The following is a 13,974-nucleotide window of genomic DNA, read 5'->3' as shown; positions in this document are numbered from 1 at the left end:
AAGAGAAAGGAGGAATATTTTTCGTGGTTAAGAGTGAAACAGTGTGATCTCTGTATCTCAAATTTCCCCCCCATTCCTCCCTCCCTCCCTCCCGCTGCCCCTCTTACAAACATTTATGAATGTCTGTTACATGGCATATTCTGGACTACGTCTGACAGAATACAACACATCAGCGATGAGCTCTGCCCCCCATATCCCCACTGGTTTATTACAAACTTCAGATAGCCATTGTAGTGTCCTAGATTTATCATTTTAAAATCAGGTAAAACTGACATTCCCAAGTAACTTAAAAGCTACTTTGCAGTTTGCAATTTCAAGACTGGAGCATGGGCTCATGATTCTCTGTCACCATCTAGAGACAATTTATACATATTGCAGGGCCAGTTCCTGGAAAACTACATATAAAATCATCCCAGAAGTTATGGCTTTGCAAGTATTTATCAGCCCTAAAAAAGAGACTAGACATCTACAAATGAATGGAACTGCAAGTTTTTATCTTCTAGGTCTAGAACTATGCAAGAAATGAGTCTCAGTTTCTGTGCCCAATCATGGAGGACTTGAATCTGTGGAGAGCAAAGATTGACTGGGGTATGGAAGAAGAGCTGTAAAATCAGTTAAGGATAAACCACTTACATTAGGTTCAAGAGGTGCCCTCTAGTCTCTCAAAGAAATGGGCATTCAACAAAAAATAGCACAGAATAGGACTGGGAATCTGTACTATTTATCCAGGTTCTCGCCTAGGGGAATTTTACCCACCAGGAAACATTTGGAAATCTCACAACATTTTGTTGACTTTTGGGGGCTGCTACTGGCACTTAGTGGAGTAGAGGCCAGAGATGTTGCTAAACATCCTATATTTATAAGGCACAGGATGATAGCCCCTACCACAAATGATTATCCAGCCCAAATCTCAGTACTGCTGAGGTTGAGGAACTCCACAGTTGAGCATAGAGCATAGTTAGGGTTGCTCTCCAAGACTTCAGCCCTGATCATGGCGAGCAACCTATATTATTAGCCCTAAAAGAGGAGGACCAGAAAAATATGGACATTTCATGCAAATGTATCTTAATGGAGGGACACAAATCAGGGCCATGGTTATTTTTAGCTGAGTGTGGACAAGCCCTTCACCCTCCAGTTTCCGTCAGTGTTCACCCGATGATGTCGCTGACAGTGCTGTCAATCCCATTCTCCTGTTTTATTCAGTCCGTTGCTTGGTGATGTGACCTCCAGCAGTGTTTTACGGCATGTCTTTGATGTCCAGCTTCCTCTTGTGTCCAGTTCTTCATGGAATCATATGAAGCACTTAAGTCACCTGTGTCTGAATCACCCACAAGTGCTTACTACAAATGCACCCTTGGGTCCGACGCCAAATCCATGAAGTCAGAATCACAGTGCTTCATGGCCTGGAAATCTGCATTTTTAAGCTAGCATTACAGGTGATTTTGATGTACATTCAAGTTTGACACAGGATGTATGGAATAACAGAAATACGCCATCACTTCTTAAAGTCCACTTATAAAGTGCCCCTAAAAATATATTCACTTACCCCTCAGGCTATCCTTTTGATGTAGCATGTTGATTCCTATTTTACAGATTATAAAACAGGGGCCACAGAGCTTAAACAGATTAAGTAGGGAAACCCAAGGGATTTGTTTAGCCCTGATGTTCTGTGAGGCCTAGCTTCATGTTCCTGAGGCAGACACATCACCTTCTCTGCTGCCACAGCCTGGGTTTACCTCTTCCCAGCTGCATTCCATAAAACCGACTATGTGTATTGAGCTATCACTTAATCGAGGCTTGAAATGGACCTCAAGTTAACTACTTCAGTACCCACAGGACTGAGCGGAGTAATACATCTACCTCCACTACCACTACCCTGGTCCAAGCAAGACACTGTTATTGTGCCCCTTCATGCCAGCCACAGCTGCCTGGTTTGTTTCTCTATGGCCCTGCCTCAGTGCGTCCAATCCCTACACTCGCTCAAAAAATGATTCACATTTTTTTATTATTGGACATGATGTTGCCTCCTCCACATTCATTAAAATCTAATGGTTTCCAACATGCTTCGCCCCAGCTTACAAGGTCCAGCTGACCCAGCAACTGCTGTGTTTGCTTCTTCCTCTGGCCTGTAACACTTTTCACGTGGCAATCACTTAACTAAGTTGAGACCTTCACTTATGCTGTGCCGCCTGTCCTAACATTCAAGATCCTACTCCCATCTTCCCTTATAAAACCGATCCACTCTCTCTGGCCTTATTTTAAGTGTCAGCCCCTAACAGATACCTTGCACGTGTATGTATGTGTGTATATATATATGTGTGTGTGTACGTATATATATATATATATATATATATATATATATATACGTACACATACATCTTATCCCCCCCATCTAAATTAGATTCTGCTGCCATCTAATTTAGGAGACTATTCTTTTCCTTTTTAGTATTTGTGTTCATTTTGTTTCTATTACTGTTGTCGAGCTATCCAATCAGATTCGTTTCCACTGGCCCGTGAGAATGTATTTTGTTCACCTCTGCAAACAGGGATCAAAGGATCAAATAAATGTCTTGAGTAAATGAACAGGCACACAGCAAACTGGATGCACATCCCTGGTGATGGCGTGCGCTGTTTGTTATAATTGATTTCTGTGGGTTTGGGTATCTGGGGCCAAGATTCAATCTCGAAGAGTGGGAAGCACGGTCACATGGAGGAGAGAGAGAGAGAGAGAGATCCGGGAGAAGAGGGAGGCCCCCGCGTGCCATGAGTTTTTACATGCTGCAGACAGTGACAGGCTCATTGTTCTGGTCCTCCGGGCTGCCTCAGATTTGCTGACTCTGGGAAGCTAGGTTATCTTGTGCGCATCTGAGCCTCCTTTTCCTCATCTTCATCAAGGAATTAACAATTCCCACCTGAAAAAGGTAGGGCCTGAGGCAAATGCGATACAGCAGGGGATAGCTCCCAGCACTTAGGAGGTGTTGAGGACGCTATCTTGACTCTTTGCCAGAAGAGTTGAAAATGAGAAGTCTGCACCGGCAGCGAAAAAGTCGCGCCACTCACCTGAGCCTTTCCTCTCCTGAACTCATCTCCCAGTGCGCTTAAATTACGTTTTCCAAGCCTGACCCTGGGCGCTCCCCTCCTTCTCACGGCGGTCGGTCCCTCCCTCCCCATCACTCCCACCCAGCCTCCCCGCCCCCTTCGCCCCCTCCCTCGGAGCTGGAGCTGGGAATCCCACGCCCTTGCACCAGCCCGGGGGCTCGGACGAGCCCGGGAGCCGCTGGTCGCCAATCACCGCGCGGTGGAGAGGCGGGCGCTCGACTCCGGCGCGCTGGGGGAGCCAGCTGGCGCTGCCTTCCCGGTAGCCTCAGACGCTCACACCGACACAGACAGACGCACAGACGGGCGGGCAGACACCGACAGAGTCTCCCAGCCGTTTGCGCTCCAGTCCTGGCCTAGGGAGCCCCCCGCACCCTCTGGGGTGCGGCAAACTGCAGCTTGGCAGGCCCGCGCCGGGAGAAGGGAGGGCGCGCAGGCGGCCGGAGGAGAGGAGGTCCCAGCGCGCCCCCGCTGCGATGTGAAGGGCGGCGGCTCTCACCTGGAGCCGCACCTGGGGCGCCGAGCTCCGGGGCCGCGGAAAGAATGCACGCCGCCCGTGCGCTCCGCCTGCCGCGTCTGGCCACCCGCAGCCGCCGCGTCCCCACCTGACCATGGAGTGCGCCCTCCTGCTCGCGTGTGCCCTCCCGGCTGCGGGTTCGGGCCCGCGGAGGGGCCCGGCGGGACTGGGGAGCGTGGCCAAGGCAGGTGCCGCCGAGCGGAGCTCCGAGAGCGGGTGGCAGGGGGCGCCCGACGCCAGCCCCGCCGCGTCCCTCACGCGCGATGTCACCTTTTCTCTTGCAGGCGCTCCAGCTGTGCTGCCTCTGCTGTGCGTCGGTCGCCGCGGCCTTAACCAGTGACAGCAGCAGCGGCGCCAGCGGATTAAATGATGGTTCGTATTTGCCCCCTACTCCCAAGAAGGGCCTTTCGCAGCACGTTGGCCCTTCCTTCCCCCAAAGAGAGAAAAGATGGAAAAGCGCACCCCCTAACCTGGCAGGTGTGCGTTGTCTTGGAAATGGTTCCTGTTTGGAGAGGGGGGAAGGTTGGCAAGGACTGGACTTATCAAAAGAATCAGTGCCCGGAGCTGCAAGTCACATAAAAGCAAATACTCTCCCTCCTTCACAGGTGGCTTGTTACGAAGAACAAGAAAAAAAAAAAATCTTAACTGCAGTGAGAAATTCGAAGGGAAGTGGACATTAACTAAGGAATTACTTATTTCCTCCCTCTCCTAGCTCTTGATGGGGGAAGCTAATTCTTAGTGGGAGATGAAAGAATGAGAGCCTCTTTCCTCACTCCATCTTTCCTCATTTTTCTCTCCACTTCTGTTCCTTTTCTATCTCTTTTTCTTTCCTTTCTGCTTCCCTTGTTTTACGGATGCCCAAGGCTGCTTTTAGAGAGAGGAAAGCAGGTGACTTGAGGTCTCTGAGTCCTTTATCTTTTCTGTCGTTCCCCAGCCACAAACTTCCAGAAAATCCCTCACTTCGATCATTTATTAACTTCCCAGTGGAGCCCAGAGGGAAATCCTTGTGTTGTTTCCCATCAGCTACAGGAGAACAGCTGATTCCTGACGCAAGGTGTCCAGCAAAACCTTACAGTTCAACCTGGATTCTTTAGAATTCTGTCATTTTTAATTGTGCAATGTTATCTCCTTTTCTTGTCAGGGGAATGGGGAGTGGGGCAGGATGGAGTCGTGGAGAAGGGATTCACCTTTTGTCCAAACAGGCTGCAGTTTCTAAAACCACCCCCTCATTCTTATATCAGGATCAGATGGCTGGAGGCCACGTCCGACCCAGCCACCACCTTGTGCGGACCTCACCCTTACTCAGCTCCTGAAGTGATCAATCAGAGATCACTCTTTACAGGGGACGCTGACTGCCCTTCTTCCGTCAAGGACTGAATGTAACCAACAGCCTGTTATTCTCCCCTTGGAAACAAGCTGGTAGCAGGTGTCAGGGGCCGCTTGATGGCTGGTTCCATAGAAGGCTGGCTGGATAACGTTCCTACAGAGCCTTCCAAGTAAGAGCAGGCAGAGTTTCAGATGATTTGGGACAAGAAGGTGAGAAACAAACTTGCTGCATATGTCAGGAATCTTTTTCATAATTAAGTTTTAGTTTGACAGAAGGAGAAGGTAGAGTTTCTCTAAGAACTTGTACTTAATCAAGAGCCACATCCCTTTAAAGCAATATATCAGATTTTTAAGAGAAGAAAAATATTGTATGTCTGGCTCAGATTTTCAAGGTTAAGAGAAGGGGAAAACTTTTCCCCCCATTATTGTAAAATATGTGTGTCAGTTATACAGCATTTTTAGTTAAAGGAGGGAGTCAAGAAGAAAAACAGGAGTGGGAGGACATAAAAAATATAAAAATGAAAGCTGCCCAAGGAATAAGTCACAGATGGTTCATAAACAGAAGAAAATTATTGTCTATTGAGGAGAATTCTTTTTTAATGTGAGCCTAATTAGGCCATCACTCGTTGATCTTTGCTAGCTACAGGGGCTCCACTATTCCTTAGTTGTTTTTTTATTGGAGGATGGGGAAGGTTGTTGACTGTTTAGGGAAAAGAGAAATTTCTCTTCCTTTTCTTCCTCCAGTAACTGGGGACCCAAGTGACTCAAACATACATCATCATTATTCAACATCTTTCTAAACACTTTCCAAAGTGGTTTCCCATTCTATGCCTCGAAAGTGGAAATGCAGACTGTTTTTTAATGCGCAGAGGGCATATTCCAAATCATTTTGTGGGATGATGCTTTTCAGCTTCAATGTTTGCTGAAAGAAAACAGTGTGCTGGCTTTGCTTTTCAAATAGCAAATTGTATTTTAGCTCCCCCTCTTTGGAACAGTCAGCAATTAGTGCTGCTCTAGGGAGCAATGGTAAAGGTATTTTTAAACATGCCTTTCCAGGTGTCCCCTGATCTGCCACTCCCCCACCAACATGCCTGAGCAATTTTATACATCAGACTATATAGGAGGGTTCTGACAGTTTTGAGGCATTTTTATGCATGCACTGTATTTTATGCTTACAATTAAATGGGATCATCCCTGTGAAAGCTCACAGTAAAATGCTAAGGGTGATACAAGTGCCAGAGTTTTCTTATCACACATAAATAATATTGGAAATATGAAAATGCTGTTGCTTGTTAATGAACTGAAATATCATCTGAAGCTACCCCATACTGTGAGTTAGGACTTGAAATGTAAACTCTGCCTCTGCCAAAATGCTCCCGATTCAGTTTAAGCACAGAGAAATTAACCTCCTTGAAGAAAAATTCCCGATTTTGTAGTTTTATGTTTATTAACTTTATCTTCCAAAAAATTAAATTTTATATATATGAATGGTTCTGTGGCCAATATTATAAAAGGCCCAGACCATTAAACATCAAAAGAATGTTCTAAATCTCTCTCCAGACAGTGAGAGGTGTTACATTTTTCCATAGACATCCATGAAATTCATCAAAATTGTGCTTGGCTTTCGGGCACCTGTAGAAATGACTGTGGCAGAGTTAGTTGTAGAGACAGGTCTTCTGCTTCCTGTGCTCCTCTGAATTATATTTGATCTAGGTGCAAGGCAACAGGAACAAAGATATCTTTGAGCGTTGTATTGCTCTTTGCCAGCTTGCTGGAAAGTGACCATTTGGAATTGTGGGCTCTGGGTGCTGACAGCTAAACTTTTCCCATTGCAGATTACGTCTTTGTCACGCCAGTAGAAGTAGACTCAGCTGGGTCATATATTTCACATGACATTTTGCACAACGGCAGGAAAAAGCGATCGGCGCAGAATGCCAGAAGCTCCCTGCACTACCGATTTTCAGCATTTGGACAGGAACTGCACTTAGAACTTAAGCCCTCGGCGATTTTGAGCAGTCATTTTATTGTCCAGGTACTTGGAAAAGATGGTGCTTCGGAGACTCAGAAACCCGAGGTGCAGCAATGCTTCTATCAGGGCTTTATCAGAAATGACAGCTCCTCCTCTGTCGCTGTGTCTACGTGTGCTGGCTTGGTAAGTACACCCCAGTCTGAGTTGAGCTCCCTCTTTCGTGTTTTGTGTAACTTGAATGAACAGATGTCTGCAGCATAAGTGCTCTTCCAGCCAACTCCACACATTCACACTGTCAGCCTTGATACTTCTAATATTCTCAATTGAATTAATCTAATCTGCTCCCAGAAAAAGAAAATATAATAGAACTTTAATTACCATTTAGAACATTCTTTTGATGTTTAATGGTCTGGGACTTTTCATTCTCCATGTTTGAGATGATCCCCAAGGAAATTAACTTGATGGATGCCATTCGCTTTGTAATGTCCCGGGAGACCAGCCATTCTATAAATCTAACAAGCTGCATGCGTCTACATGGCTTTGAAATGGGAAAACTGTATTTCAATGCGAAATTGCATTCAGCAGCCCTGGTAAGATCAACCTTCACTTTGCTGAAGGGAGGCCTTTTGTCTTCTTTGAACTAATCTGTTGCTGGTGTCCTGCTCACGTAAGACATCCTTTTAGAATGTGATGTGCACTGTTCCTGGGCTGGCAGGATTAAATGTGGCATCCAGGGAAGCAGAACCTTTTAAAAGCATTTGGGACAAGTGTTATTTCCTCCCTATGTAATCCTCATCTGCTGAGCACCAGGCCAAGAATATCAATGTAAATGATACTCTTCTCACGATTCAATCAAATATATGAGGCGGTAAATGTTGTTCTGAGTGGATTTCCTTCTGTGTTGTGATTGGGAAGTGTCTTGAATTGACAGAAGAGTTTGTGTGTGTTGAGACACATGGCGATTATGCTCTGGCATGGCCAGAAGAAGGAAAATGTGAGAAAGCCCAAGTGAGGATGTAGTGAATAATGTACATGGTACATCATGGCACAAAGCAAGAGGGGTGGCTTGGGTGCGGGTGAATGGGGACTCCCATGTTCTTTGTTAGTTGAAACTTTCAGTTACTTTTTAATTTTTTTCCCCCTGTTATGGCCTGAAATTTAGCTAAAACCTTTCATTACAACCACAATCATGGTATTCTTTCTTTGGTCCATTTAAAATGATGAACATGGCTCACCATTGACCTATATATTACAACATGGTTACATGCCCCTGTGTGTGCACACATGACTATATCTTGTGCACATGACTATATCTTGTTTGTTTGTTTTGTTGTGGCACATCTCCTACTCTTTATTTAGCCTCCCCTCTGTATTTCTCTTTCTTCTGTCTATCCCAGTATCCTAAAGGAGGAGTTTACACAACCCACCATAGCGGCTTAAACTATCCCATTCCACATACCAGTAGTTAAAAGCAGTCTGCCCAGGTTCTAATTCTCAAACCAGCATTTACTTATAGGACCTTAGGCAAATTGTTTAACTCTATGTTAAGTAGAGTTAACTATGCCTTAGTTTCTTTATTTCTAAGGTGGGAATAACAAGCGTTTACATTACAGGGCAGTGGGGATTCAATGACTTCTTACGTGGAAAGTGCTATAGCAGTTCCTGGCAGGGAATAATTGCTCTATAGGTGTTCTATTTTCAGCAAAACTTAGCCTCCTCATGTGTAGCACTCTCAGGGCTTCACTCTGTGAGTGATGGGAAATCTGATCAATTGTCTCAAATTAATAATCTCATAGTAATAGATTAATATTATCAAAATTTCACATGAGTAGAATCAAAATTTTTCTGTATGAAGATTTCACAATGTTTTTGTCCATTTTTTAAAAACTTTTAGGTTCAGGGGTACAAGTGAAGGTTTGTCACGTAGGTGAACTAATGTCAGAAGGGTTTGTTGTACAGATTATTTCATCACCCAGATATTAAGCCCAATACCCAATGGTTATCTCTTCTGTTCCTCTCTCTTCTCCCACCCTCCACCTCCAAGTAGACCCCAGTGTCTGTTGTTCGCTTCTTTGTGTTCCTGAGTTCTCATCATTTAGCTCCCACTTATAAATGAGAACGTGGGATTTGAATTTCTGTTCCTGCGTTAGTTTGCAAATGGTAATAGCCTTCCTCTCCATCCATGTTCCTGTAAAAGACCTGATCTCGTTTATTTTTATGGCTCCATAGTGTTCCATGGTGTATATGTACCACATTTTCTTTATCCAGTCTGTCACTGATGGGCATTTAGGTCGATTCTATGTCTTTGCTATTGTGAATAGTGCAGCAATAAACATTCACATGCGTGTGTCTTTATGGTAGAATGGTTTATGTTCCTCTCATACCTAGTAATGGGATTGCTGGATTGAATGGTAGTTCTGCTTTTAGCTCTTTGAAAAATTGCCATACTGCTTTCCACAATGGTTGAACTAATTTACACCCCCACTAGCAGTTTGGGGCTGTTATGAGTGAACATTCTTGTATATGCATTTTGATGAACTTATGGACACATTCTGTTGGACACATGCCTAAGAATAACGTTGTTGAGTCATAGAGTATGTATAAATTGAGTTATTCCTTATCTGAAATGTTTGAGACCAGAAGTGTTGTGGATTTTCAATTTGGGGAGGATTTTGGAATATTTGCAGAATATATTCTGATTGAGCATCTCTAATGCAAAAATCTGAAATGCTCCAGCAAGCATTTTCTTTGAGTGTCATAACAGTACTCAAAAGTTTCAGATTTTGGAGCATTTCAGATTTCAAATTTTTGGATTGGGGTACTCAACCTGTGTATGTTCAGCTTTAATGAGTACTGACAAGCAGCTTTTCAAAGTGATTGTACTAATTTAAACTCTCATCCCCAGTGTATGAGAGTTCCAGTTGCTCCAAATCCTCATGAAGACTTGATATTGCCTATTTTTCCATTTTAGCTGTTCTGATTGATAGGTGTGAAGTAGTACCACATTATGCGTGTAGTTTGCATTGTTCTGATGGTTAAGGAAATTGAAGGCATCTTTTCGTTTACATTTTCTTAGAGACATTGCTCAGCTTCTTTGGCTAATCAGGGGTTCATAACTCCTCTAAAGTTAATTAGCAACTATAGTAATGGATTCAGAATTGTAGATGATTCAAGAGTTCAGAAAAGGAACAAGCCTTTAACAGGCTTGTTGGAGAGACTCATTGAGTTAACATGCCAGGAGAGACAGCTACTCTTCTTCTATTAGTATAGAGACTGAGAATAGATAAATGAGACTGGGAGATGAAACTTCTTCACCTGAAGTTTATATATCAGCGTTTCTCTGAGTGGGGCCAGACCACTGGCCTTAGGATCCTTTTGGATGTGGTAGCAATTTTGTAGTGTGCATGCAGTGTATATTAGGAAAGCAGTGTCACCTTTAAATGATTTGACCAAGTACTAATAGGAATCTGCCATTATCTTGACCGCTAGAGAAGTCCTGGAAGAAAGTGAAAAATGGTGGAATGGTTATGATAGTGAATACATATGTACATACATACATATAAGCAGGCATGCATGCATACCTACTCCAGCTAAAATTTTCCTAGCAGAGAATTTGCCTTAATAATTCAGAATTAACCTGTTTGAAATATTTGTAATAATTTCTTAAAATGAACCCATCTGCCCTGCCAACTCAGAGGTCTCACTTTATTCCAGAATTGAGGTAGTTGTTACTTACTTGGAATAATTCATGAAACGGGTTGCACACTTCCCTGAGTAAATACTGCCTACTGTTATGTTTAGAGATGATTGTTTTAAAAATTTTGAATGCTTTTATATATGCAACCTAGAAAAAGTCACCCCTGTCTTCTATACCAGGTGGCCTTATAATCTGTGAAGTACCAGGATTTGCAGCCTTTGTCCCAGAATCTCAGAGGTACAGATTAACCTAATCTAATGGTGATCTGCCATGTCTGTCCTTTCTGCTATATCCAGCCTCTCTCTGACTAGCACAGGGATGAGAAAGTCATTACATCCAGCAAGCCATGACATTGGTGGAGACTCTTCATTTTGCTGTTGAACCACAGTCTTAAAAATTTTACCTGTATTTCTTAATTTTGTCTTCCAACAGAACAAACTTGCATGTTTCTTCCTATGTACTAAGAGATCTAAGAAATTTTACTGCTCAAAAATAGTCTGTCTTAGTGATCCTTTTTGTCAGGACAGTGGTTATCAGAGTGTGATCAATTATGATTAGCTTCACTTGAAGGGCTGGAAATGTGAATTCCTTTGTCTACAACAGAAGCTTAGGGAGGCTGGACACAGGAAAGTGTATTTTTAATTCTCTAGATGATTCTGATGCGTACGAATATCTGAGAACCACTTAGTGAAAATGCTTGTATTTTTGGAACTTGTTAGACACATTAACTCATCATTTTTTATTTTTTATTTTTTTTTTTTAGAGACAGGGTCTTTGTCATCTAGGCTTCAGTACAGTGGTATATTCATGGCTGACTGGAGCTTCAACTTCCCAAGCTTAAGCAATCCTTCCAACTCAGGCCCCAAAGTAGCTGGGACTACAGGCATGTACCACCACACCCAGCCAATTTTTGTAGAGGTGAGGTTTTGCCCTGTTGCCCAGGCTGGCCTCGAACTTCTGGGATCAAACAATCTTCCTGCCTCAGCCTCCCAAAGTGCTGGGATTACCAGGCTTGAGCCACCACACCCCAGCCCATCCTCTTTTCATTCGACAACTATTATCCTCTAGTGTGTCAGGCACTGTTGAGAGCATGGTGGATGAAGCTTACCAACAAGGTGGATGTTAGACCCAGGTCGTAGAGCTTACAGTCTAGGGCAGAGGATGAAGCAATACTTTTAGACCTGGAAATTGCTATTTTTATTGTGAACCAAGCTGTGACTCAACCCTGAAACAAGGAGTTTACAGAGTATGGTTTTAGAAAAGTGGGGAGCTGGTCAAGTTATTGCCAAAATGCAACCTCTCTGAGCTGTACAATGCATATTAGCATATTGACAAGTCAGAAATGTCTTATATTAAAGACACCTGTTTAACTCTGTTTATACCTAGAGTTTCTGTAACTTCTTTGGTCAATGAATTTTTTTTTTTTCCCAAGGAGCATCTCTTCACAGTTTGGTGGTGACATGAAAAACATCAATGCAATGGTTCCCCAAAAGAGATACTATAATATTATGTATTAATTTTTAACTGTTAAGAGATGCTCCAGGAATAAGTGCTTTATGGTCATACAAGTTAGGGAAAATTTAGAGGTTTAAAGGAAGCTAAACAAACGTCTTTAACATATTTCACACCTTTTAATACACTAATATGCATTGTGAAGTGCCAAGAGGTAGGATTTCCATACTAATTTGACTGCTTCTCCCCACCAACCCCGCGTTTTTTTTGTTTGTTTTTGATATGGAGTCTCGCTCTGTTGACAAGGCTGGAGTGTAGTGATCTTGGCTCACTGCAACCTCTGTCTCCCAGATTCAAGCGATTCTCCTGCCTCAGCCTCCCAAGCAGCTGGGATTACAGGCATCCTCCACCATGCCTGGCTAATCTTTTTGGTATTCTTAGTAGAAATGGGATTTCACCATGTTGGCCAGGCTGGTCTTGAACTCTTTACCTCAGGTGATCCGCCCGCCTCAACCTCCCAAAATGCTGGAATTACAGGTGTGAGCCACCATGCCTGGCCCACTCCTTCTCTTTTTGAACCACACTTCCATCAACATCATGTACCAGCGTTCTGCGGTTCACCCTAAAAGAGCAATTCCTAAGTCTGAGATTATTTGTACTTTCTTTACTTGTACCTGACATGTGTTCCGGTTGGGGAAATGCACCCCTTGCTTAAGAAATTCTAAACCAAGCTCCATTCTTCATGTGAAGATTGATTGAAAAGACGTGCAAAAACTGTCAGTCATATTGCATTTCTGCCCAGCTTTGTAATACATGGGTGAGTTTACCATTGATGAATAACTTCAGTGAAGGCCCAGCTGGCAAGAGTAGTGGACTGCTTTGCTGTTTCTCTTGGATCTTCTGCCCGGTGTCTGATTACCATCCAGCCTTAGCACTGCATCTGATGCTCTGACTGGAGTATGTACGGTGATCAAGGCTGCCATGAGAACCCCCTCCAGCCTCAATTCCTGATGCATCATCCAATTTTGTCACTCGGTTTCCCCTCGTTTCTCTTTTCTTTGTCCCCAACAATTAAACCGTAAGTGGCATTTCTCCCCCATGGCTGGCTGCCCTAATGTCCCCATTGTATCTTTTTTTAGTGGTGGCCTTTTTTAGACTACGACTGCAGTGACACATTCTCCAGAGAGCCTGGGTTCTTGCAGAACTTTGGAAGCAATTGGATTTCAATAGGTGGTAGGGATGCTTTGATCTCCCCCTTTCAAAAGTATTTTATGACTCAGAAAGCTCAGTCATTGAGTTGTCTGTTGCTGGTCACTGCCTGCCAAACAGTCTTTACAAAGCTGATTTCCATTCATAAAAGGGCTGAAGTTGAATGACCTTGGTCCATGGCGGGCAGCAAGAAGCTAGGCTCAGCTGCTTTGGAGGGCCTTGTTAGCTAGTAGGGGTTTGTTGAATTACATATACCCCCTTGGAGCTTTTCAGTCACTTGAGAGGATCACGTGAAGTTAAGGATTAGACTGGGTTGTATTTACGTGTTTTGTGAGACAGGCTAACTGAAATCAGTGATGTTTTCTTAGGCTATTACTCAATTCATCAAGAAAGGTTAAAAAGTTGTTTTTTTTTTTTTTTGTCATTTTATTTTGGCTTCTCTCCTATTCAGACATGATTTGTGAAGAGAATTATTTGCTCATAACAAACTCGAAGCAAAATGCCAGATCAAACTTCTTTTTAAAAAGAATAGCCAAGGTTCTTGCCAGAGAGCAGGACCCCAAGGTGACTAAGGCCAGTTTGAGGGGTCTCACATGGGAGGCTGAAAGGCCAGTCCTTCCTACCTATGCTGCCTGCCTTTTTTTTTTTTTTTTTTTTTTTTTTTTTTTTTTTTTTTTTGAGACAGAGTTTTGCTGTTGTTGCCCAGGC

General features: G+C 43.5%; 1 protein-coding gene across 1 annotated transcript in view; it reads left to right on the top strand.

The window, feature by feature from the left end:
- The first annotated feature begins 3,366 nt into the window (after positions 1-3,366).
- The window catches only part of ADAMTS18 (ADAM metallopeptidase with thrombospondin type 1 motif 18), a 152,973-nt gene continuing 142,365 nt past the window's right edge, over positions 3,367-13,974 (top strand). Inside the window, exons 1-3 of the mRNA XM_055299633.1 lie at positions 3,367-3,797; positions 3,898-3,985; positions 6,775-7,091. Of these exons, the coding sequence (XP_055155608.1) occupies positions 3,708-3,797; positions 3,898-3,985; positions 6,775-7,091 (495 nt within the window). The 5' untranslated portion in view covers positions 3,367-3,707. The remainder of the gene's footprint in view (positions 3,798-3,897; positions 3,986-6,774; positions 7,092-13,974) is intronic.

This window comes from Symphalangus syndactylus, chromosome 11 (assembly GCF_028878055.3).
Source record: "Symphalangus syndactylus isolate Jambi chromosome 11, NHGRI_mSymSyn1-v2.1_pri, whole genome shotgun sequence".
NCBI lineage: Eukaryota > Metazoa > Chordata > Mammalia > Primates > Hylobatidae > Symphalangus > Symphalangus syndactylus.
The sequence above is the reverse complement of the archived record's forward strand: the minus strand, read 5'-3'. Positions and strand labels throughout refer to the sequence as shown.